This window comes from Theropithecus gelada, chromosome 19 (assembly GCF_003255815.1).
Source record: "Theropithecus gelada isolate Dixy chromosome 19, Tgel_1.0, whole genome shotgun sequence".
NCBI lineage: Eukaryota > Metazoa > Chordata > Mammalia > Primates > Cercopithecidae > Theropithecus > Theropithecus gelada.
In genome coordinates, this window is record NC_037687.1 from 20,493,120 (window position 1) to 20,520,722 (window position 27,603).

At 37.8% G+C, this 27,603-nt stretch overlaps 1 protein-coding gene and 1 pseudogene across 2 annotated transcripts in view; one reads left to right on the top strand and one right to left on the bottom strand.

Annotated features, from left to right (window-relative positions):
* Positions 1-4,817, top strand: part of ZNF738 (zinc finger protein 738) — a 167,142-nt gene extending 162,325 nt beyond the window's left edge. Inside the window, exons 5-6 of the mRNA XM_025367749.1 lie at positions 219-2,258; positions 3,720-4,817. Coding sequence (XP_025223534.1) covers positions 219-2,258; positions 3,720-3,937 — 2,258 coding nt within the window. The 3' untranslated portion in view covers positions 3,938-4,817. The remainder of the gene's footprint in view (positions 1-218; positions 2,259-3,719) is intronic.
* Positions 4,818-11,658: 6,841 nt separating this feature from the next.
* On the bottom strand, positions 11,659-13,341 carry LOC112612831 (annotated as a pseudogene). Its single transcript, XR_003116891.1, has one exon. The product of XR_003116891.1 is annotated as an L-lactate dehydrogenase A chain-like (transcript).
* Between the last annotated feature and the right edge of the window lie 14,262 nt (positions 13,342-27,603).

Below are 27,603 nucleotides of genomic sequence, written 5' to 3' on the forward strand. Positions count from 1 at the left end.
TGGGGTACTTTAAACATTTAGCTCATTTATAATTTTTCTCAGATGTAGTTTGGTTAGTATGTTTTTGTTACATATATATGTCTATAAAAATTAGGGCCTTTCATATTTTGCTATATCATCTTGTATATGTAGTTTGTATAATATTATAGGTTAGATTTGTAATCTATATTTATCTGAGTCTAGTAAGTGGAGTAATTTGATATTTTTATTTCTTTCAGTTAAATGTTCTCATTTTGCCCAGGACCTTTGGCCACAGCCAGGCATAAAAGATTCTTTCCAAAAAGCGATACTGAGAGAATATGGAAAATACGGACATAAGGATTTACAGTTAAGAAAAGGCTATAAAAGTATGAATGAGTGTAATGTGCACAAAGAAGGTTATAATGAACTAAACCAGTGTTTGACAACTACCCAGAGCAAAATATTTCAATGTGATAAATATGGGAAAGTCTTTCATAAATTTTTAAATTCAAATACACATAAGACAAGACATACTGGAAAGAAACCTTTCAAATGTAAAAAATGTGGCAAATCATTTTGCATGCTTTTACACCTAAGTCAACATAAAAGAATTCATGTTAGAGAGAATTCTTATCAATGTGAAGAATGTGGCAAAGCTTTTAAATGGTTCTCAACCCTTACTAGACACAGGAGAGTTCATACTGGAGACAAATCCTACAAACATGAAGAATGTGGAAAAGTTTTTAACCAGTCCTCAACTCTTACTAGACATAAGGTAATTCATACTGGAGAGAAACACTGCAAATGTGAAAAATGTGGCAAAGATTTTAAACAGTCCTCACACCTTACTAAACATAAGATAATTCATGCTAGAGAGAAACCCTACAAATGTGAAGGATGTGACAAAGCTTTCTGCCAATTCTCAAACCTTACTAAACATAAGATGATTCATACTGGAGAGAAACCCTACAAATGTGAGGAATGTGGCAAAGCTTTTAATTGGTACTCACACCTTACCAGACATAAGATAATTCATACTGGAGAGAAACCCTACAAATGTGAAGAATGTGGCAAAGCCTTTAATGTATTTGCAACCCTTACTAGACATAAGATAATTCATACTGAAGAGAAACCCTACAAATGTGAGGAATGTGGCAAAGCTTTTAAACAGTCCTCAAACCTTACTACTCATATGAAAATTCATTCTGGAGAGAAACCCTACAAATGTGAAGAATGTGGCAAAGCTTTCTTCCGATTCTCATACCTTACTACACATAAGATAATTCATACTGGAGAGAAACCCTACAAATGTGAGGAATGTGGCAAAGCTTTTAACTGTTACTCCTACCTTACTGCACATAAGATGATTCATACTGGGGAGAAACCCTACAAATGTGAAGAATGTGGCAAAGCTTTCTACCGATTCATATACCTTACTACACATAAGAGAATTCACACTGGAGAGAAACCCTACAAATGTGAAGAATGTGGCAAAGCTTTCTACCGATTATCTTACCTTACTACACATAAGATGATTCATACTGTAGAGAAACGCTACAAATGTGAGGAATGTGGCAAAGCTTTTAACTGGTACTCACGCCTTACTATACACAAGAGAATTCATACTGGTGAGAAACCCTACAAATGTGAAGAATGTGGCAAAGCCTTCAGTGTATTCTCAACTCTTACTAAACATAAGATAATTCATACTGGAGAGAGACCCTACAAGTGTGAAGAATGTGGCAAAGCCTTTAATGTATTCTCAACCCTTACTAAACATAAGAGAATTCATAATGGAGAGAAACCCTACACATGTTTAGAATGTGGCAAAGCTTTCTACCAATTCTCATACCTTGCTACACATAAGATGATTCATACTGGAGAGAGACCCTACAAACATGAAGAATGTGGCAAAGCTTTTAACTGTTCCTCACAAGTTACTAGACATAAGATAATTCATACTGCAGAGAAACCCTACAAATGTGAAGAATGTGGCAAAGCTTTTAAAAAGTCCTCAAACCTTACTAATCATAAGATAATTCATACTGGAGAAAAACCCTACAAATGTGAAGAATGTGGAAAAGCTTTTAACCAGTCCTCAACTCTTACTAGACATAAAAGAGTTCATACTGGAGAGAAACCGTACAAATGTGAAGAATGTGGCAAAGCTTATAACTGGTCCTCAAACCTTACTAAACATAAGAGAATTCATACTGGAGAGACACCCTACAAATGTGAAGAATATGGCAAAGCTTTTAACCAATCTTCAACCCTTACTATACATAAGATAACTCATATTGGAGAATAACATTACAAATGTGAAAAATGTGGCAAACCTTATCACCGGTACTCATACTTTACTACACATAGGAGAATTCATACGGAAGAGAAATTCTACAAATGTGAAGAATGTGGCGAAGGCTTTAACTGGTCCCCTACCCTTACTTGTGGGCAGCAACCCACCCAGGTGCTCAGGCAAGAGACTGAGGGCACGAATTGTTCCAGTATAATAAAATATATAAAATAAGAATAGTTATGCTAGATGTAGATAATAGATATGATTATATGTGAATATCATTAATCATTAGTTTGTAGCAATTACTCTTTATTCCAATATTATAATAATCCTTCCTCTATAATCATAAACCTAGGAAAAACCAGGCCATACGGATATAGGAGTCGAGGGAACATAGCGAGAAGTTACCAGAAGACAAGAGTGTGAGTCCTCTGTCATGCCCAGACAGGGCCACTAGAGGGCTCCTTGGTCTAGCAGTAACACCAGTGTCTGGGAAGATGCCCTTCACCAAGCGGACCATGGTCTAGCGGTAGTGTCAGTGCCAAGGAAAAGCACCCGCTACTTAGCAGACTGTGAAAGGGAGTCCCCCTTTCCCAGGGGAGTTTAGAGAAGACTACTCCACTGGGCCCGCCCACAGTTATCCAGAGGCCTAACCGTCTCCCTGTGTTGCTGTGCTTCAGTGGTCACTCTCCTAGTCTGCTTTCATGTTCCGTCATGTACACCTGGCTCTGTCTTCTAGATAGCAGTAGCAAAATTAGTGAAAGTACTAAAAACCTCTGCTACAAAGAAATAACGGCATGGGCTGTGTCCTCTCTCTCTCTCTGTCTCTCTGTCTCTCTGCCTCGGCTGCCAAACAGGGAAGGGCCCCCTGTCCAGTGGACACATGACTCGTGACCTTGTCAATCATTGGAGATGACTAGCACTCCTTACCTGCCCCTTTCGCCTTGTATCCAATAAATAACAGTGCAGCCAGGCATTCAGGGCCACTACAGGTCTCTGTGTCTTGGTGGTAGTGGTCTCCCAGGCCCAGCTGTCTTTTTTTTTTTTTATCTCTTTGTCTTGTGTATTTATTTCTACAATTGCTCATCTCTGCACACAGAGAGAAAAACCCAACAACCCTGTGGGACTAGACCCTACACTTACTAAAGATAAAAAAGAGTTTGGGTGTGGTGGCTCACACCTGTAATCCCAGCACTTTGGGAGGCTGAGGCGGGCAGATCACCTGGTCAGAAGTTTGAGACCAGCCTGGCCAATATGGCGAAACCCTGTCTCTACTAAAAATATAAAAACTTAGCCAGGTGTAGTGGTGCACACCTGTAGTCCCAGCTGCTCTGGAGGCCAAAGTGGGAGAATTGCTTGAACCCAGGAGATGGAGGTTGCAGTGAGCTGAGATTGCTCCACTGCACTCCAGCCTGGAGGACAGAGAGACTCTATCAAAAAAAAAAAAAAAAAAAAGTTCATCCTAGAGAGAAACCATGCAAATGTGAAGAATGTGAGAAAGCTCTTAACCAGTCCTCACACCTTACTACACATAAGAGAAATCATACTGGAAGGAAACCCTACAAATGTGAAGAATGTGAGAAAGCTTTTAACTGGTACTCACGCCTTACTACACATAAGATAATTCATACTGGAGAGAAAGCCTACAAATGTGAAGAATGTGGCAAAGGTTTTTATTGATTCTCATACTTTACTAAACATAAGATAATTCGTTCTGGAGAGAAATTCTACAAATGTGAAGAATGTGGCAAAGGCTTTAATTGGTCCTCAACACTTACTAAAGAGAATTCATACCAGAGAGAAATCCTACAAATGTGAAGAATGTGACAAAGCTTTTAACCACTTCTCAACCCTGATGACACAAGGTAATTCATGCTGGAGAGAAACCCTGCACATATGAAGAATGTCTCAAAACTTTTTATAGATTCTTGTACCTTATTAAACATAAAATCCTACAGGAGAGAAATTATACAAATGTGAATAATGTGGCAAAGCTTTTAAGAAATCCTCATCCATTACTAAACAAGATAATTCATACTGGAGAGAAAACCTAAAAATAAGAGGAATGTGGCAAAGTCTTTAATTGTCTCCTCAACTGTCTGCACATAAGATAATTTATACTGTAGAGAAGCCCTACAAATGTGAAAAATGTAGCAAACCTTTTAACTAATCCTCAACCCTTACTACACATAAAATAATTAATGCTGGAGAGAAATTCTGCAAATGTCGCAAAACTTTTAACCAATTCTCAGACCTTACTAAACATAAGATAACTCATACTGGAGAAAAATCTTAGAAATGTGAAGGATGTGGTAAAGCCTTTATCCAGTCCTCAGGTCCCACTAAACATAACATAATTCATACTGGAGAGAAACTTTACAACTGTGAAGAATGTGGCAAAGCTTTTAACCAGTCCTCAAACCTTTTTGAACAAAATAATTCATACAGAAGAGAAACCCTACAAATGTGAAGAATGTGACAAAGCCTTTAGCCAGTCCTCAATTCTTACTAAACATAAGAAAATTACACTGGAGATTAACCTTATGAGTGTGAAAAATATGGCAAAAGCTTTAACTAGTCCTGTTATTATTATTATTATTATTTGAGATGGAGTTTAACTCTCATTGCCGAGGCTGCAATACAATGGTGTGATCTCAGCTCACTGCAACCTCTGTCTCCCAGATGTAAGTGATTCTCCTGCCTCAGCCTCCCGGGTAGCTGGGATTACAGGCATGTACCACCATACCTGTCTAATTTTTTATGTTTAGTGGAGATAGGGTTTCTCCATGTTGATCAGGCTGGTCTTGAACTGCTAACCTTATGATCTGCTTGCTGCAGCCTCCCAAAGTGCTGGGATTACAGGCATGAGCCACCACGCCCAGCCACTAGTCCTCAGATCTTAACATACATAAGATAATTCATACTGGAGAGAAACTCCACAAACCAGAAAGATGCAATAATGCTTTTGACAACACCTCAAACTTTTCTAACCATAAAGAAAATCATATTGGTGAAAAATCCTAGAAATGTGAAGAATGTGACAATGTCTTTAAATGGTTGTCATACTTGATTTTTTTCTTCTTTTTTTTGAGACGAAGTCTCACTCTTGTCCCCCAGGCTGGTGTACAGTGGCGTGATGTTGGCTCACTGCAACCTCTGCCTCCCGGGTTCAAGCAATTCTCCTACCTCAGCCTCCCAAGTAGCTGGGATTACAGGCATCTGCCACCATGCCCTGCTAATTTTTGTACTTTTAGTAGAGACGGGGTTTCACCATCTTTCCCAGGCTGGTCTTGAACTCCTTACCTCAGGTGATCTGCCCACCTCGGGCCTCCCAAAGTGTTGAGATTACAGGCACGAGCCATCACTCCCTGCCTTACTTGATTAGATGTAAAATAATTCATACTGGGAAAAATTCCTACAAGTGAGAACAATGTGGCAAAACTTTTAACCACCTTATTGCACAGAAAGCATTTATATTTGAGAAAAATTATACAAATATAGGCTGCAAAAAAGACATTAATGTCTGCTTATATCTTAACACCAGAGAGTTCATACTTAATAAAAGCAAGATAAGGGCAATTAGTGTCAAAAGATCTTTCAGAAAAATATAAGCCTTTAAAGTGAAGAAGAGTATATTGAAGATGGACATTACAAAGAGGGTTGTAGTACCTTTACTTGAATCAGATTTTATTGTACACATTTTGTACTAGAGGAAAGCTCTGAAGCAGTTGCTCAAGCTTTGTTCAACATCAAGGCATTTATATTGGAAAAGTGGTTGCAAATGTAATAAATTTGGAAAAACACTTTTCAAACATGACATCTTAGAAAACACCAGTTTATACTGAAGTATATTTTTGAAGATGCAGTAAAAATAAAGATTTAATCCAAATTAGGGCTATGTAAATATCAGAGAATCTATAATAGAAATATATGAAGAACTGACACTTTGGATATACTAAGAGTTCTGAGTATAGAAAATAATCTAAAACTAAAGTTGGTAGAAAAAGTATTTGTATATAACTTTAAGAGGAGTAAAAGTTTTTTGCAGAGTAATAACTACTTTCAAAGTATACTTTATTTCTTGAAAAAAATTAGACTTTGAAAGCAAATAATGTAATTCAACACTCTATTTTCTGCTGTTCATTCTTACTCACCTGTGAAAGCATGTGATCAGTTGTTGCTGCATCAAAGGTAGGAGAGATTCTTTTCCATTAGTGGGCATTATTTATGATCTTTTCTGTGGACAAGTAAGGACATTAGAATGTAAGATGCGTGATGAAAAAGTGGAGAGGTTCTCTATGGTTAACTTATACTCTTGAGTGATGTATGAGGTAGGTGTTAAGAATAATATTCTTTTGCATTATAAGAAAACTAGTAGTATATTATTGTTCTAATTGTACTTTTATATATTAAAATGCAGTACATTTTAAAAATTTTACATTATGTGTGAAGTTAATGGTTTCAACATTTTTAACATGTTAATCTCTTGCCAGTGGCTTTAAAGTGTAGATAAGTTAAAGAATATTATTCCTGTTGGATAAATATTTATCCTTATTTTAATCAAATTAAATTTATTGTTCTTAATTTTTGTGGGTATATGAGTATATATACTTATGCCATATATGGCATATTTTGATACATAAATACAATACATAATCACATGATAAATGTATCCATCACCTCTAGCATTTATCCTTTGTATTACAGACAATCAAATTTTACACTTTTACTTATTTTAAAATGTACAATTATGGCCAGGCACAGTGGCTCACACCTGTAACCACAGAACTTTGGGAAGCCGAGGTGGGCGGATCACCAGGTCAGGAGTTCGAGACCAGCCTGGCCAACATAGTGGAACCCTGTCTCTACTAAAAATACAAACAATTAGCCAGGCATGGTGGCAGGCACCTGTAATCCCAGCTACTTAGGAGGCTGAGGCAGGAGAATCACTTGAACCTGGGAGGCAGAGGTTGCAGTGAGCCAAGATCATGCCACTGTGCTCCAGCCCAGGCGACAGCATGAGACTCTGTCCCAAAAAAATATATACAATTAAATTGTGATTGACTACCAGGTTTTTTTTATGGTCATAATAGAAAAGATATGCAAGTATAAATGAAATACATATATTTCTGGGTCCTGAATAGATATTTTTAAATTTTGTACATGTATATATATATTTGAACATGTGTCCTGTCTGCCTGCAAACACATACAGACTTCTAGTATTGATATCAGAGGGTTAAATATACTATACATTAGTCTAAAGATAAACCTTAGGTGTAAGGAAATTATGGAGTAAGTGAGTTTGTGTGAGTATAAGTTTGTACTTATTTTCAGAAGAAAAGAACAATATTGGAAAAAATTATTTTAACAAGGTGACTAGTATAAAACTAAAAGCCTCAAAAATGCTGGAAGCAAATGTATTCTCTCTGCTCTATTGAATTTATTACTATAGTTATTGTACATGAAATTGTTTTTTAGTTTTCGTTTTGAGATAATTGTTAATGTATAGAACTGACTTTGATGTTGCTTTTGTATTTTGAAAGTTTATACATTTTTTTATTTTTAATAGGTTTTAGTAAAGTCTTAGGCTTTTTGTTTGTTTGTTTGTTTTTGTTTTTGTTTTGAGACGGAGTCTTCCTCTTCTCACCCAGGCTGGAGTGCAGTGGCACAATCTTGGCTCACTGCAACCTCTACCTCCTGGGTTCAAGCAGTTCTCCTGCCTCGGCCTCCTGAGTAGCTGGGATTACAGGTATTGTGCCACCAGGCCCTGCTAATTTTTTTTTCTATTTTTTATAGAGATGGGGTTTCACCATGTTGGCCAGGCTGGTCTCAATCTCCTGACCTGAGGTGATCTGCCCACCTCGGCCTCCCAAAGTATTGGGATTACATGCGTGAGCCACCAGGCCAGGCCAGTCTTAGCCTTTTCTATACTTCGGATTGTGTATAGAGATAAAAGATAATCATACAGGAATAATTAACTTCTTTTGTCCAATCTGGATGCCTTTGATTGTATTCTGTAATTCCTTTGTCTTGGATTAGTACTATTTTTGGTAAGACTGACTAGAGTGGGTATCCTATTTTTGGTAAGACTGACTAGAGTGGGTATCCTGTACTAGCTGTTAAAGTAAAAGCTTGCGACATATCCCTTAGTATGTTATTAGCTGTCCGTTTTTTGGTTATATGTTGCATTTATTGACTGAGGTGTACTTGATCTATACCTAATTTTTTCAGAGACTTATCATAAGGGAATGTCAAGTTGTGTCAAACTTCCATTGTGCATCCTTTTGTTTTGTTTTGTTTTTTTGTATTTTGCCTCTGTTGTTTTTTTGTATTTTGCCTCTGTTTAAGTGTTAGAGATGTGAAATCACAATTAATTCTACATACATACAAAAAGTCACCAGAGACCGCTATGAACATCTCTACGCATGCAAACTAGAAAATTTGGAGAAAATAAACTCCTGGATACACAAAACTTTCCAAGAGTCATCCAGAGTCCACTGATGCTGAAGTGTTCAGACACAAAATATTGATAAAAAGATGAGGTTTTATTTGTTAATTTTACTACAGAGCATTTGATGCCGGCAAGCTTTTTTCCTTGAAACTTTGAAAACATGCTTTAGTTTTTATTTAGTTTGGAAAGCCAAATTTGGTCAAAAGTAAATATAACAACAAATGAATATTAATCATTTTGGAAGTGAATTCAAATTATTATATGAAATATTAAATTTGGTGGAGATGCTTGTGTGTCAGAATTTTTTCAAAATTTGAATACATAAAGTGTAATAAAGCTGAAACTTGAAAAATATACATGCTTTTATGAAATATCATTTTGTGATCATTTAAATTTTTAATTTAGCAGTTTTGGCTGTGTTTAAAATGTAGATATTGACATATCACAAAACATAATGAAGAATGCAAAACAAAGCACGATAGTGTTGATGGCTACTGTGAGACCTCAGTTCTTAGTTTCAAAAAGTTAAACAAGAGACACAAAACCGTGAAAATGAAGCATGGAGGGATTTATTTGCAAAGTAGAAATACTATTTTAAAAGTTAGGTGCAAAATTCCCCCGAGAGAAGGGATTCAGGGTGGGCTGCTTACAAGAATGAGCCAGCAAAGACTGGAACTAGAGAGACTCCATTTATGGGAGTCTTACGTAATTATTTACAAAGAAGTGGAAAGTGGTGTTATTAGTAAGCATATCTGGGTGGTCCTATTGGTGCACATACACAGTGGCTGTACATGCTTGTTTATATGTCACATATCTCATTAGCATCTTAAATCTCCACTCACATGTGTGTTTTTTACTATTATAATGAGTAAAAGGTCAGAGGACAAGTAAAATAAAAATGTGCATGCTTTTTTTTTTTTTAGACAGAGTCTCGCTCTCTCACCTAGACTGGAGTGCAGTGGTGGATCTTGGCTCACTGCAACCTCTGCCTCCCAGGTTCAAGGGATTCTCCTGCCTCAGCCTCCTGAGTAGCTGGGACCACAGGCACATGCCACCACACTTAGTTAATTTTTTGTATTTTTAGTGGAGACGGGGTTTCACCGGGTTAGGATGATAATGTGCATGCTCTTTACAGGAATATTTCCCCAGTGAAGAGAGCTTTGCTTGAATGAGCTGAAATACAGTGCAAATGTTGGGATTTATTGTGTCAACAATATGCTGTCACCATGTAATCATCATGGCTGCCGCATCCCGAGGACATGGTGACTTTCTTGCTACCCAGTCTACCTCAATAGTACTTGTCTTGGTTTATTTTCAACTGTCAACTCTGAGACTAAGATTTAGTTGTTATGTCAATATTGTCAAAAGTGGGAAAATCAAAATTTTAAAATCAAACATTTGAACTCGATTTGGGTCACCAGCTGTGTACCCAGGAAAAATCATTATACATTCCTGGAGCTTCGATCAAAATGTATGCGTAGGTGAATGTTAGTTTTTGGTGTAGGTTTTTGTTTGTTTACATTTTTAAAGATATTTTTCCTATTTTATGGTGATACTAAGCACACAAAACTTACCAAGAGCTCTATTTTACTGCATTTTTGAACCAAAAGGTTAAATACTTAAATATCGAAAATGACATTCTGGATTATTTTCCATGTGAGGGAATCTGCATTTATCAGACTACATTGCAGTTTTTCCTTACGTGGTGCAAGGTTATAAAAATGCCATCCAGTTTGTTTCTTAGGTAACAGTAGAATGTGTTTTTCAGACAGTAGCATGAGATTTCTTGACATACTACCCTTAGACATAATGAAAGCAAATGAACAAATGTGTTGAAATTTGTCTTTATTCATAATGAATTAGAGGCTAATTCATGGCAACACATGTAGTTCAATCCAAATTTTTTTGTGTAAAATTTTGTTGAGCTGCATCCATCTATATAGGTAACACTAATTTGATAACAGCTTCTTTATAATAAGCTGGAACTCATTTTACCTGGTGGTTTTGTTTTAAATATGTGAGCTGTATTATATAACATTTAAATAAGTAATAAAATTAATTCAGAGATTATAGAAAGAAAAGTACAGGCACACTATAAATGAATTAAAATCTGGCAACTGACACTGATAAACAGGTTGAGCAAATTTGACTAGACCTAAATTCCAATATTGAAATACAGAATTTTAACTAAAAACATCTTCAACAACATAATAGACCTATGAGATTTGAAAAAAGATATTGATTTGTTTACCTCTCATCAATCAATATTAGGTTAAATTAGAAAATTGTGAACACATCATACAAAAAATGAAATTAGTAAACTATCCTCAGACTTCATCTGATTAAAACAAGACTTCTGGATATTTGAAAGCACCAAATTATCGATGAAAAATATCTATTTTGAACAGATCTTTGATCTTATATACATATTACTACTAAGTAAAACCTAATACAGCCATACAAGTTGTCAACTGCATTTTCAAAATTATGAGAACTTAGAACAAGTAAACTAAACCCCTACAGTTTAGATAAAAAATAATAATAAATTACTTTGTATTTGCCCTTGGGATGAAAATCATGATTCTTCATTTCGGAACAAACAGGAAATGCTGTGATGAGATTTCCTGTGCTAGGGATGGTGGGATCCAGTGGACCAGAATCGTCAGGACCTTACCATGGTCACTACTGTTTTTCCTCTTCTCTCATTCATTTCCTAGACTCCTTCATCAATTCCATTTCTATGTTGCAAATTAACGGTTTTGCGCAGCTTTAGCGTTTGCCTTTGATTTCTGCTAATTTTCTTTGTTCATTTTTCTTGTCCATCTCTGGTGGCTGCTTTGCTGTTCCACTTCCAGGAGTTCGCGGAGCTTCACTCTCAGACGCTCCAACAGTCCGTCGATTTGGCTCAAGCTCTCCGGCAGTTTCTCCGGGTTCTTCTAATCCTGGTGTCTTTCTTTTTTTTTTTTTTTTTTTTCACTGTTCAAGGTTTATTGGGGGTTTTAGTTGGTATAACACTTGGATAGTTGGTTGTATTGTTTATATGTAGATCTTTTTATGTTATATGGTAATGTACACTACTGATATATATAGTTCACAAAATAAGATCCTTTGGAACAATTATGCACAAGACATACGATATTGGATTTATACACTGGATCCCAGGATGTGACTGACTGGGAAAAAATGTTGGACTAGGCATGTTCAGTGAAGGAGCCAGGAAATTATATAACACACATTAAACATCCACCTGGCTGAAGGGACAAATGCAGCATGTACAGAATTGGCAGTGGTGCGTCAGAACTATTTCACACTAACCAGTTTAGGACTACGCAAGATTAATACCATCTAGCATCAGGATATAGCTGTGGATTTCACAAACCATTCCTATTTCTAACTTCAGGAGTTAATGCTTTTCCCAGTCCCATCTTAAAATATTACTGCTTTAATCACAGATCAGATAAAAAGGACAACAAGCACAACCTCCAACTAGAATCCTGTTGTAGCCTAGACAGTGAAATGCTATGACATCAGAAGACTTTAAAATTGCAGCTCTTTTTGGATCCCCCAAAGTGTATCTGCACTCTTCTTCAAACGGGCCTCTTCCTCAGGAGTCAGAGTCACCTTCACAAGGTCTGAGATTCCATTCTGTCCCAAAATGCAGGGAACACTAAGGAAGACATCATCCTTTATTCCATAGAGACCCTTAATCATGGTGGAAACTGGGTGCACTCGCCTAAGATTCTTCATTATACTCTCTGCCAAATCTGCTACAGAGAATCCAATGGCCCAGGATGTGTAGCCTTTGAGTTTGATCACCTCATAAGCACTCTCAACCACCTGCTTGTGAACCTCTTTCCACTGTTCCTTATCTTTATCAGTCCCTAAATCTGGGTGCAGAGTTTTCAGGGAGACACCAGCAACATTCATTCCACTCCATACAGGCACACTAGAATCTCCATGTTCCCCAAGGACCCACCCATGACAGCTTAATGGGTGAACTCCCAGTCTTTCCCCCATCAGGTAACGGAATCTGGCTGAATCCAGATTGCAACCACTTCCAATAACATGGTTTTTGGGAAAACCACTTATCTTCCGAGCCACGTAGGTCAAGATATCCACTGGATTTGAAACAATAAGCAACTTGCAGTTTGGGCTGTATTTTACAACATTAGGAACGATGAATTTGAAGATGTTCACGTTACGCTGGACCAAATTAAGACGGCTTTCTCCCTCTTGTTGACGTGCCCCAGCCGTGATAATGACCAGCTTGGAGTTTGCAGCTACACTATAGTCTTTCCCAGAGACAATCTTTGGTGTTCTAAGGAAAAGGCTGCCATGTTGGAGATCCATCATCTCTCCCTTCAATTTGTCTTCGATGACATCAACAAGAGCAAGTTCATCTGCCAAGTCCTTCATTAAGATACTGATGGCACAGGCCATGCCAACAGCACCAACCCCAACAACTGTAATCTTATTCTGGGGAGTCTGTTCTTCCTTTAGAAGATTATGAATCAGCTGATCCTTGAGAGTTGCCATATTGGACTTGGAACCAAAAGGAATCGGGAATGCACGTCAGGCGGTTGTCCGGGACACGCGGCAATGAGATCCGGAATCGGCGGCAGCGGCTGCAGCACCAATCCTGGTGTCTTAGATTTATCAGCAGGACCTTGTTTCAGTGACCACTGCTACCGCCGCCTCCTGCCAGCGGGGCTGCTCCTACAGCAGCAGAAACGCCCACGCCCGAGGACGCCTTGGCTGTAACCCTTGGTTAGGGTCCAGCTTGGTGCGCAGAAACCCGACGTCAATCAGACCATTTTGCGTAGCTGGACGAGCTTTCCTGGGCATGCGGGGCAGTTTCCCCATCATCTTTATGCTGTCACCTCCGCTTTCATCAGAGAGACACGCAGGATGGTGCAGGAGCCCGGAGATACCATGGAAGAGTCCAGGGTTGTGAGGAGGGGCTGGGCCGGGCAGCCTCAGGCCCAGCGCATAGCGGTGCCCCTCACACCTGAGCGGAGATTAGCCACTGCCACCTCGGAGAGGACAGAGAGGCCTAGAGTCCCCAGCCCCTCTCTCTGCACCAGCAGAGGAAAAAATTATTTTCTAAAAAAGAAAAAGAAGAAGAAAAGAAAAGTATGGAGAACTTGCAGATCTGACCCAAGCAAATTTTTATTCTTTTCTTTTTCTCGTTATTTCTGCCTTTTCCTCTTAAATTGTTGTCTCCTAAAGTCAGATTTCATGTTCCATCCTAATGTGGCAATTTAAATGTAATTATGATGGTCACGAATTTGGAAACTAAAAATTTTAATATATTTTTACTCAGAAGTGCTGGTTTAACTTTAAACTTTCGATAGTGCTTTCTGAATTCTACATTTTATTATTTTCTATTTGATTCTGTTAACTAAACTATAGGAAATAAAAATAAAATCTTGATTTGCATAGTTTCACAGTTTACAAAGAATATGTACTCTTTTAAATGATAAATGTGTGTTGAGCACACATGATATGCCATTCTTTTGGTAGCCTTAGAAAAAAAAATAGAGGCCAGGCACGGTGGCTCACACCTGTAATCCCAGCACTTTGGGAGGCTGAGTGGGGTGGATCGCCTGAGGTCAGGAGTTTGAGACCAGACTAGCCAACCTGGTGAAACACTGTCTCTACTAAAAATACAAAAATTAGCTGGGCATGGTGGCGGGCACCTGTAATCCCAGCTGCTCGGGAGGCTGAGGCAGGAGAATCACTGGAACTCGGGAGGCGGAGATTGCAGTGAGCCGAGATCATGCTGCTGCACTCCAGCCTGGGTGACATCAAAAAAAATAAAATAAAGAGAGAAAGGGAAGGAAAGAATGAAGGAAGGAAGGGAGGAAGGGAGGGAGGGAGGGGAAAGAAAGAAAAGGAAGGAAGGAAGGAAAGAAAAGAAAAGAAAGAAGAAAGTATTGGTCTCTACTCTCATGAACTTTCAGTATAACTTCATAAAATGTATTCCTGAGAAGTGGATACCTCTGAAGTTTCCTAAAGTCCTCCTAACCCAAAGTAACCAGTATCTGAATTTTATATTATCATTTACTTTATGCAATTTTGTCTGTAAGCAATATACGTTTCAGTGTTATCTGTTTTTTTGCTCTGGATAAATTCTACAAGTTTTTGTCTGTGACTTTTTTATTTACAATTGTTTCCTTCTATTTTTCCATGTTGCTTTGCATAGCTACAGTTGTCCATTTTCACTGCTGCATAGTGTGAATGTAGGTCAATTTTTAAACCAATTCTATAGCCATGGTTATTTGTGAATTCCAGTTACTCTGTATTTTTGCCAACTCTTGGAATTACTAGACATAATGAGGGGTGAAGCCAGCTGGACTTCCTGGGTCGAATGGGGGCTTGGAGAACTTCTCTGTATAGCTAAAGGATTGTAAATGCACCAACCAGCACTCTGTAAAAATGCACCAATCAGCACTCTGTGTCTAGCTAAAGGATTGCAAACACACCAATCAGCACTCTGTAAAAACACACCAATCAGCACTGTCTAGCTAAAGGATTGTAAACGCACCAATCAGTGCTCTGTAAAATGGACCAATCAGTAGGACGTGGGTGGGGCCAAATAAGGGAATAAAAGCTGGCCACCTGGAGCCAGCAGCGGCAACCTCCTTGGGTCACCTTCCATGCTGTGGAAGCTTTGTTCTTTCACTCTTCACTGTTAATCTTGTTGCTGCTCACTCTCTGGTTCTGCACCACCTTTAAGAGCTGTAACGCTCGCCATGAAGGTTCACTGCTTCATTCTCAAAGTCACCTAAACCACGAACCCACCAGAAGGAAGAAACTCCAGACACATTGGAAGGAACAAACTCTGGACACACCATCTTTAAGAGCTGTAACACTCATCGCAAAGGTCCACAGCTTCATTCTTGAAGTCAGCGAGACCAAGAACCAACCAGAAGGAATAAATTCTGGACACAATATTTTTTGACAAAATGGAGAATCAGAATGGTATATCATTTATAGTTTTAATTAGCATTTCTACAGTTACTAATGAAGTTAGCATTTTTCAGAAGTTAATTGGTCAATTGTGTTTTAAGATGTGCCATCTGTCTATTTTTAATGTATTTCATTTCTTTGTGCATTCATATTCTGTAAGGTATATTGTCTAAATACTAATTTTTAGTAATATATGTTTTTTATAGATTTTTGTCCTAGTTATGATTTGCCTTTCCACCATCTTTATTTAAGCATGTTTTTATAAGTTCTTAATCAAAAGTTCTTAAAATTTAGTCTAATTTATAATATATTGTGCCATGTTTAAGAAATTGTTTTACCTCACCGTTATAACAACAATATTATCCTGTATTTTCTCCTAAAAGTTTTAAATTTTCAATCTATATGAAAAATTGTTGTGTCAGTTGCTATGCAGGAATCCAGTCTACCCAGGTAGAACCAATTGTTTAGGTACTAGCTTATTGATTTATTCTACTTTGCCAGTATAATCGTGATACTGAGCTCTCATTTTAATCTATTGGCTGGGACCATAGATGCAATATTTAGTAAAAATGTTGATAGCAGCATCCTTATAATGTTTATGACATCAAAAGACAAGCTTTCATTGGTTTATCATGTACATTTGCTGTAGTATATTTTAAATACTTTCTACATTTAGAAAATAAAAATTCCTTTTATTTTTAGTTTGCTAAAAGGTTTTTATCAAGCTCTTTTTTCTGTGCCTATTGTATATATACATTTACAAAGTTTAACTTATCTTGTACTCTTGAGATAAACTTATTCATGGTTTTACTTTTTTTTTTTTTTGAGATGGAGTCTCGCTCTGTCACCCAGGCTGGAGTGCAGTGGTGCAATCTTGTCTTACTGCAACCTCTGCCTCCTGGGTTCAAGCGATCCTCCTGCCTCAGCCTCCTGAGTAGCTGGGACTACAGGTGTGTGCCACCATGTCTGGTTAATTTTTGTATTTTTAGTAAAGACGGGATTTCACCATATTGGCCGGACTGGTCTTGAACTCCTGACCTCGTGATCCACCCAACTCAGCCTCCCAAAGTACTGGGATTATAGGCGTGATCCACCGCTCCCAGCCAGGTTTACTTATTTTACACAGAGCAAGGTTCAGTTTGTTAGCAAATGCTTTAAAACTTTAAAGTTTGTCTTTATGAATGATACTTTTATAGTTATTCATGTTTTGTCTCTGTCAGTCTTTGGTATTGACTCTCAGAAATTGAGTTGTGCAGTGTTTTTACTTCTATTTTTTGAAAGGTTAAATAATATTAACAGTATGCTTTTCATTTTTAAACTTCAAATGTCTGAAAGACTTACCAGAGTTTTCTGAGACTGACATTTGTGCATATGTGTTAATTTCATCTGATCTCTCATCTTTACTAGTTCTGTCCAGTGCACCTAAGTTCGAATGTGGTTAGTGAGTTATTTTAGTTATTGTATTATTCATTCCACAACTTACTTACTTTTAAAATTATTTTATAGTTTCTGATTTCCTGTAGATACTTTCATTTGTCTTATTTAAATATGGTAAGCCTAGTTGTTTTTAGTATTTTTGTTGATAAATCTAACATTGGATGTCTTTGTAGGTTTGTTTCTGTTATTTCTTCTTCTGATGTCTTTCACACTGTCTTCTTTATTGTGCGTTTTGTCATCGTTGGTTGCTTGCTAGTCACTGTTCATAGAAAATTACTTGCAAGTTTCATCAAGGACTGGATGAGATGTTACCTTCTTTGAGAAAGTTTGCTTTTGCTTCTTTTAGTTTTCTGAAAATTTTACAACATGAAACAATCATTTGGACAACTTTAAGTAATGTGGTTCATTCAAAATGTATATAACTGATGGAGAAATTTATGTAAGATCAATGTGTGCTGACAAGATTGTAGAAATTTCTTTCCCCACCTGCCCTTAACCTCAAGACAATCTTGTATGCCATTCCTCAGTGTTGGGAAGAAAGGGACTGTTTGGGTCACACATAGCCTTTGAACTCCCAGGTGAATTTTGAGAAGGTGTTTATAATAATTCCCAAGTGCTAAACATCCAAAAAGTACTTAATAAATGTTAGGTAACACCATTTTGCTAGTAATCCTGAACACAAATTTTTAAGTGTTCAGTTGCACTATTGTGTTCTATGAAAAGAACGTTTTTGTTTAGAATATTTTCCAATAGATTGATTATGTGTTATAAATTGCAAATATGTTTGTAGTTTGTATAAGGCAAATAATGAGACGTTTGGATTCAAAGATGCGTAAGATCAAACACTAAGAAAATTTTCTCTGTAGTTGAGGAGAAAGAGTATGTTGAAAAAGCCAATGCAGTTCATGGGTTGCAAGTTTCTGCCTCCTACTCCCACCTAATCTGCCTGTTCCTGGCTGCCAGCAGCCAAGATTTGCTTTACAATACTGAGGAAAAAGTATTAAGAAAGCCAACCCCATAGTCTGTTTACACACACAAATATAAAGCAATGTTCTTCTCTAATGTGAGGAATATGTTCAGGAAAGCTAAAAATGATTTTGAAGTAAGAAAGTAAAAAGTTGGCAGCATGAGCACATCTAGCCCTACAGGCTGAGTTGCTTTTGGAGTCAAGAGCTAACACGAAAGGCAAGAGAAAGATTAGAAAATAATAATTTTGCCTTTGAGTACTTTATATGTTTTATATTTCCATGAATTCCATAAATAATAAAATTGTATGAATGCGTTTTTTCTGTAAACATTATTTTGGATATAGTGTCCTACTCTGTTGCACCGGATGGAGTGCAGTGGTGAGTTTACAGCTCACTGCAGCCTCGATGTACAATGCTCAAGTGGTTCTTTCACCTCAGCCTCTCAAGTAGCTGGGACTACAGGTGGGTACAGCTAATTTACTTCATTTTTAGTTTTGATAAGATCTCAATATGTTGCCAACACTTGTCTTAAACTCCTGAACTCACACAATCTTTCTCCCTCATCTTCCCAAAACATTGGGATTACAAACATAAAGAAGCACACTTTACCCGTATAAGGATTTTTAAATATTACAGAGAGCCCATCGGGAGGCTAAGACAGGAAGATTGCTTGAACAAAAGAGTGTAAGATCTGCCTGGGCAATGTAGCAATACCTCATCCCTACAAAATGAAACAACAACAAAGAGAATGGTGATATTCATGTGAAAATCACTATATTCTTATCCTCAGTGCCCTTTTGAAGATGAACTCTGTATAAGTTTGTTTTATCTTTACAAAGATTTGCATGTGTATGTGTGATTTTATGTACCTTTTGAAGTAGTATTGCATGTGTGTTTCCTTGGGTGAGATAGTGTGTTCAATGGTTAGAAGAGCAGGCTCTCACTTTGGGAGGCCGAGGCGGGTGGATCATGAGGTCAGGAGATCGAGACCATCCTGGCTAACATGGTGAAACCCCGTCTCCACTAATAATACAAAAAAAATAACTGGGCGTGGTGGTGGGCACCTGTAGTCTCAGCTACTCAAGAGGCTGAGGCAGGAGAATGGCGGGAACCTGGGAGGCGGAGCTTGCAGTGAGCCCAGATTGCACCACTGCACTCCAGCCTGGGTGACAGAGCAAGACTCCTTCTCAAAAAAAAAAAAAAAAGAAGATATTGTTTCAAACAATTTTATGTCATTAAATTAAAAGTTAGATAAAAACTACTATTTTTCCAGAAAAGTATGTGGCAAAAGTGACTGAGGAAGAAATTAAAAAGATAAATAAAAAGTCAAAACAAAAAAAGTGTTTTTTCGAGATGGAGTCTCGCTCTGTTGCCCAGGCTGCAGTACAATGGCACAATCTCAGATCACTGCAACCTCTGCTTCTCGGGTTCAAGTGATTCTCCTGCTTCAGCCTCCTGAGTAGCTGAGATTACAGGTGCCTGCCACCATGCCCAGCTAATTTTTGTGTTTTTAGTAGAGACAGGGTTTCACTTTGTTGGCCAGTCTGGTCTCGAACTCCTGACAAGGTGATCCACCCGCCTTGTCCTCCCAAAGTGCTGGGATTACAAGTGTGAGCCACTGCACCTGGCCTAAAAATAAAAAAAATTATGTTTTTAATTTTATACAAATTTAAAAATCTATTATAAAAGAACAACTTGATGAATGTTTACACAGTGCATATACCAGGAATCCAGCACCCAGTGATGGAAGAGTGTGAGCAACCTGGGCACTCTCCCTCCTTTATTCTCCTTTTCAGTCACTGTTCCTCTAAGAGTAATTTACATTCTGGCTATTTATACAATAAATGAGGTTTGCCTGTTTTTGAACTTAAATTAACACAGTATGTTCTCATTTTTGGCCAGCTTATTCAGCTCAACATTGTTTGTGAGATTGATTTCTGTCTGCCTGTAGTTGTGGTTTGCCCCTATTCATTGATCTACAGTGATCCATTATATAAATACACTACAAACTATTTATTCCACTTTTTATGAACATTTTGGTGATTTTCCAGATTTGTCAGTGCTTCTATAAACAGTCTTGTGCATTTTTTAAAGAAAAATGTGGGTCATTATATAGATATATAACCACAAATCAGACTAAAATGTATTTGTATCTTCAGCTCATATAGGCATTGGTGAGCCCTCTCGATTCTCCCACCTCAGCCTCCCGAGTAGCTGGAACTACAGGCGCGTGCCCCCATGCCCAGCTAATGTTTTGTGTTTTCAGGAGAAACAGGGTTTCACCATGTTGGCCAGACAGGTTTCCAACTCCTGACCACGTGATCTGCCCGCCTCAGCCTCCCAAAGTGCTGGGATTACAGGCGTGAGCCACCAAGCCCGGCCTACCTCCTTGGTTTAATGTATTTCTAGGTATATTATTTTTTGTTTATGGCTATTGTAAAGAAAACTGTTCTTGATTTTGTTCTCACCTTGTATGTTATTGGTGTAAGGAAATGTTAGTCATTTGTGTATGTGAATTTTGTATCCTGAGACTTTGCTGAAGTCATTTTTAAGCTGATGAGTCTTTTGGTAAAATCTGTAAAGTTTTCTAGGTAGAGAATTATATCATGAGTGAAGATAATTTCATTTCTTCTTTTCCTATTTGGATGCCATTTATTTCTTCATTTTGTTAGATTGCTCTGACTGGGACTTTCAGAACTATGTTGAATAGGATTGTTTAGAGTGGATAGTATTGTCTTACTTTTATTCTAATAAGAAGTGCATGCAGCTTTTGCCTGTTCAGTATGATGTTAGCTGAGGATTTCTCATAGATGGCTTTTATTATTTTGAGGTATATTTCATCAATGCCTAGTTTGTTGAGAATATTTTCATGAATGAATACTGGATTTTCTTGAATGCTTTTTCTGCATCTATTGTGTTAATCATATACTTTTTTGCTTTTAATTACATGAATCACTCTTACTGACTTGTATATGAAGAAATATCCTTCCACAGGTGATATAAAGCTCACATGATGGTGGCAAATTAACTTTTTGATCTGCCTGTGAACTCAGCTTGCTAGTATTTCATGGAGGATTTTTGTTTCAATGTTCACCAAAAATGTTGGCCTGTAGTTTTTTGTTGTTGTTGTTGTGTCTTCACTAGACTTTGGTATCGAGATGATAGAGATTTTATATAATGAGTTAGGGTAGAATTCCACTGGGATTTTTTGGAATACATCCAGTAGAATTAGTATGAGCTCATCTTTCCATATGTAGTAAAATTTGGCTGTGATTTTATATAATCCAGGCCTTTTTTTTTTTTTTTTTTTTTTTTGAGATGGAGTCTCACTCTGTAGCCCAAGCTGGAGTGCAGTGGTGTGATCTCAGCTCACTACGACCTTCGAATCCAGGGCTTTTTTGTTTGTTTGTTTGTTTGTTTGTTTTTTGAGACAGAGTCTCGCTCATTCCCCTAGGCTGGAGTGCAGTGGCACGATCTCGGTTCACTGGAACCTCCCAGGCTCAAGTCATTCTCCTGCCTCAACCTCCTGAGTAGCTGGGATTACAGGCGCTCGCCATCACGCCCGGCTGATTTTTGTATTTTTAGTAGAGACAGGGTTTCAATAGGTTGGCCAGGCTGCTCTTGAACTCCTGACCTCAGGTGATCCATCAGCCTTGGCATCCCAAAGTGCTGGGATTACAGGCATGAGCCACCGTGCCCGGCCGATCCAGGGCTTTTTATAGTTGGTAGTATTTTATTACTAATTCAGTTTCATTATATATTTTATACATTTTTGCCCTGTTCGAGTTCTGTTTCTTCCTGGTTCAATCTCAAACAGATGCACAATAGAAGCATGACAAAATTTGACTGGGCGCGGTGGCTCACGCCTGTAATCCCAGCACTTTTGGGGGCTGAGGTAGGTGGATCACCTGAGGTCGGGAGTTCAAGACTAGCCTGAACAACATGGAGAAACCCCGTCTCTGCTAAAAAAAAAAAAAAATATATATATATATATATATACACACACAAAATTAGCCAGGCGTGGTGGCACATACCTGTAATCCCAGCTACTCAGGAGGCTGAGGCAGGAGAATCACTTGAACTCGGGAGGCAGAGGTTGCAGTGAGCTGAGATTGCGCCATTGAACTCCAACCTGGGCAATAAGAGAGAAACTCCGTCTAAAAAAAAAAAAAGTTTGACAAAATTTGACATTCACTTATGACAAATCTCTGAAAAAAATAGGTATATAGCAAATGCACTTCAGCCAATAAATGCCACATATAACCAAAAAATGCTAACACCATACTAAACAGGGATATGTTATAAGTTTTGACTCTAAGAGCTAGAACAAGGCAAGAATGTCCACTCTAGTCAGTCTTGCTAAACATAGTACTAAATGTCCAGGAGAAAGAAATTACAGAATAAAATCAAAGGCATCCAGATTGGAGAAAAGGAAGTTAAGTTATTCCTGTATAATTTTCTTTTATCCCTATATAATCTAAAGTATACAAAATCCTAAGACTTCAGTAACTATTACAAATAATAAACAAGCCAGGTGTGGTGGCTCACGTCTGTAGTCCCAGCACTTGGGAGGCTGAGGCGGGCGGATCACCTGAAGTCAGGAGTTCAAAACCAGCCTGGCCAACATGGTGAAACCCTGTCTCTACTAAAAATACAAAACATTAGGCAGGCCTGGTGGCATGCGCCTGTAATCCCAGCCACTCAGGAGGCTGAGACAAGAGAATCACTTGAACCCGGGAGATGGAGGTTGCAGTGAGCCAAGATCGTGCCGCTGCTGCACTCCAGCGTAGGCAACAAGAGTGAAACTCCATCCCCCTCCAAACAAACAAACAAACAAACAAACAAAAAAAACCCTATATATTTTGGACACTATTCAGCCAAGTTAATGACAAAGACATAGTATTTGAAACATTGTTATCCTTCTATAATGTTTTAAAAATACATTTCTTAACCCTACAGATAAAATGTGCCCTGTAAAACATGATGTTTTGAAGTCTATTATATACACTGTCAAATGCTTAATTCTAGGTCATTAATGCTTTACCTCACGTAGTTAACATTTTTATGGTGAGAGCCTGTAACATCATCTTATCATTTTTCAACAATACAAATACACTACTATGAACTATAGTCACAGTGTTGTACAAACAATATCTTGAACTTATTCCTCCTACTTAACTATAATTATGTATTCATTGACATCTTTACAAGTCTCCATTTTTCCTAAATACCTTGGCAACTTGTGGTCAGCATTTTACTTTGTACTTCAATGAGATTTAAGTTATTTATACTCTAAGTGTAGGTGAAATCATGAAATATTAATCTTTCTGTGCCTGGCTTATCTCAACTAATGTCGTCTAGGTTAATCCATGTGGTTAAAAATAATAGAATTTTGTTTTTAGAGATGAAGAGTATTCCACTGGGTATATCTATCACATTGTCTTTATTTACTCATTAGATGTTGAGTGTTGCAAACAACATAGAAGTGTAAATGTTCCTTTTTTGTGATTTCATTCATTTCAGATACATATTTAATAGTGCAATTGCTGTATTATACGGTAGTTTTCTTTTTCTTTTTCTTTTTTTTTCAGATAGAGTTTCACTCTTGTTGCCCAAGCTGGAGTGCAATGGCATGATCTCGGCTCACTGCAACCTCCGCCTCCCAGGTTCAAGCGATTCTCCTGTCTCAGCTTCCCAAGTGACTGGGATTACAGGCATGTGCCACCACACCCGGCTAGTTTTGTATTTTTAGTAGAGACAAGGTTTCTCCATGTTGGTCAGGCTGGTCTCAAACTCACGACCTCAGGTGATCCGCTTGCCTTGACCTCCCAAAGTGCTGGGATTACAGGCATGAGCCATCACGCCCGGTTTTATTTTAAATTTTTTGAAAAATCCCTATTTTGTTTTCCAAAATGGCTGTCCTCATTTACACTCACACAAATAGTGCACAAGCATTCCCTTTTCTTCACATCTTTATCAACACTTTTTAATAAGTCATTCTATCAAAAATGAGTGTATATCGTAGCTCTTTTGGCTTGACTTGCAATGATAATAATTTGATGATAATTGACATTGAGAATTTTTTAACGTATCTGTTGTCTGTATGTATGTCTTTTCTTGAAAAATATTTAAGCATTTGGCTCTTTTTTTTTTTTTTGAGATGGAGTCTCACTCTTGTCCCCCAGGTTGGAGTGCAATGGTGTGATCTCAGATCACTGCAACCTCCACTTCCCGGCTTCAAGCGATTCCCCTGCCTCAGCCTCCTGAGTAGTTGGGACTACAGGGGCCCGCCACCATGTCAGGCTAATTTTTGTATTTTTAGTAGATGTGGGGTTTCATCATGTTGGCCAGGCTGGTCTCGAACTCCCCACGTAATCAGCCTGCCTTGGCCTCCCAAAGTGCTGGGATTACAGGCGTGAGCCACTGAACCTGGCCTTGCTCATTTTAAATAGTTATATGTTTTTTGTTGTATAGTCATTTGAGTTTTTATATATTTTTCATATTAACACCTTGTCAAGTGTATGATTTGTAAATATTTTCTCTCATTTTTTAGTTGTCACATCTGCTGATTTCATCAGATTCTGTGCAGCAGCTTATGAATTTGAAGTAATCTGACTCATCTATTTTTTCTTTGCTTTCCTGGGGTTTTGAGGTAAAATCACAAAGTCACTGCCGGCCAGGTGTGGTAATTCATGCCTGCAATCCCAGCACTTTGGGAGGCCAAGGTGGGCGGATCACCTGAGGCCGGTTTGAGACCAACCTGGCCAACGTGGTGAAACCCGGTCTCTACTAAAAATACAAAAATTAGCCAGACATGGTGGCACACACCTGTAGTCCCAGCTACTTGGGAGGCTGAGGCAGGAGAATTGCTTGAACCCGGGAGGTGGAGGTTGCAGTGAACCAAGATCGCACCAATGCACTCCAGCCTGTGCAACAGAGCAAGACTCCATCTCAAAAACAAAAAAGACTGCCTAGACCAATGTTACGGGGCTTTTACTCTATTTTTTTGTGTTAGTTTCAGAGTTTCAAGCCTTACATGTAAGTTTCTAATTTATTTTGAGTTGATTTTTATTTACGGTGTCAAATGAGGGTCTCATTGCTTTAAAGATACTGTCCTTTCCCTGAGAAATTGTCACCTATATTTAAAATTAGTTAGCTGTAAATACATGGATATATTCCTGGTTTCTATGTGTTAATTTTTATTCAAGTATACTGCTTTGGTTACTGTAGTTTTTTAGTATGTTTCAAAGTAAGATTGTGTGCTCCAGCCTTTCTTTTTTGCTTGCTTGCTCTGGGTATTCTGGGTCTTTTGTGGTACCATATACATTTTAAATACATTTTTAAAAGTTTATGAAGTCACTGGTATTTTGATAGGGGCTACATTACATCTCTAGATTACTTTGTGTAACACACATATTTGACAATATTAATAGCACCAATTCATGAATGAGTAATGTTTTCCATTTGTGTATTACTTAATTTTTTACTTTAACGTTCTTTAGATTATAACATAAGGCGTTTCACCTTTTTGCTTAAATTTATTTCAAAATATAGTTACTACAGTTACTGTAGCTGGGATTCTTTTTAAAATTCATTTTGAGATAGTTAATTGTTATTGAATAGAAATACTACTGACTTTCATATGTTGATTTGTATTCTGCAAATTTAATAAATTTGCTTATTCTAGTAGTTCTTAGTGAAGTCAGGCTTTTCTGTACTTAAGATTATATCATCTGCAAGCAGAAATAATTTTACTTATTTTCTTCCAATCTGAATGTCTTTGATTTTATTCTCTAATTTCTCTTTTTGGTCATTTAGGATTATGTTAATAAGTCTGTAGAAAGTGGCCATCCGGCCAGGTGTGGTGGCTGATGCCTATAATCCCAGCACTTTAAGAGACCAAGGCAGGTGGATTACCTGAGGTCAGGAGTTCAAGACCAGCTTGGCCACCATAGTGAAACCCAGTCTCTACTAAAAATGCAAAAATTAGCTGGATGTGGTGGCAGGCACCTGTAATCAGAGCTACTTAGGAGGCTGAGGCAGGAGAATCGCTTGAATCTGGGAGGCAGTGGTTTCAGTGAGCCAAGATTGCACCATTGCACTGTAGCCTGAGTGACAGAGACTCTGTCAAAAAAAAAAAGGGGGGGGGGGGGGGGAAAGGTAGGAAGGAAGGAGGGAAGGAAAGAAGGAAGGAAGGAAGGAAGGAGGCATTCCTGTCTTGTTCTAGGTCTTAGAGTAAAAGCTTACAACATTTCCCTGTTTAGTATGTTGTAGGCTGTGCATTTTTTTCTTCATGGCATTTATTGGCTTGAGATGCATTTGTCCTATACTTATTATTTTTTTAAGATTTATCATGAGGGAATGTTGAATTTTGTCAAACTTTTATTCTGCATCTATTTAAATGTTAGAGTTGTGAAATCACAACAATTTCACCTAAATAGTAAACATCCTCAGAGACTACTATGTACATCTCTATGCATGCAAACTAAAAAAAATAGAGAAAATAGATAGACTCCTGGATACACCTAGCCTCCCAATATTGAACCAGAAAGAAACAGAAGTCTTCAACAGAACAACAATGTGTAAAGTGTATAATAATATTGAATTAGTAATAAAATAAGCTACCAACCACAGAAAGCCCTAGATAAGATGAATTCACAGCCACATTTTATCACATATACAAAGATAAGCTACTGAGTGTATTCCAAAAATAAAGGTGGAAGTCCTTTCTAAATTATTATTTGAAACCAGTATCATCTCGATAGCAAAACCTAGTGAAGACACAACAAAAAAAGACAAGTACAGGCTAATATTCTTGGTGAAAATTGAAACAAACATTCATGAAGTACTAGGAAGCTTAGTTCATAAGCAAAGCAAAAAAGTATTTTGCCACAAGCATGTAAACTTTATGAATGCAAAGATGTTTCATCATATACAAGTAAATAAGTGTGATTCACTATGTAAAGATTATTTTTAAAAAATGATTATCACAATAAATACAGACAAGGCATTCAAGAAAATTTAATATTCATTTATAAAAATATTCTCAAGAAACTAAGCATTGAAGAAATATGCCTCAAAATAATAAGAGCCGTCTATGACAAATCCTCAGCCAACATCATGCAGAACAGCAAAATATGTATGAAGTCTCCATAAGAATTAAACATAAGAGGGCCAGGCACGGTGGCTCATGCCTGTAATCCCAGCACTTTGGGAGGCTGAAGTGGGTGGATCTCCTGAGGTCAGGAGTTCGAGACCAGCCTGGTCAACATGGTGAAACCCTGTCTCTACTAAAAATACAAAAAATTAGCTGGACGTGGTGGTGGGCACCTGGAATCTCAGCTACTTTGGAGGCTGAGGCAGGAGAATCATTTAAATATGGGAGGTGGAGGTTGAAGTGAGCTGAGATCACACCATTGCAATCCAGCCTGGGTAACAAGAGTGAGATTCCATCTCGAAAGAAAAAAAAAATAGAAAACAGAAAATAAAAAGACAAGAGTATCCACTGTAAACACT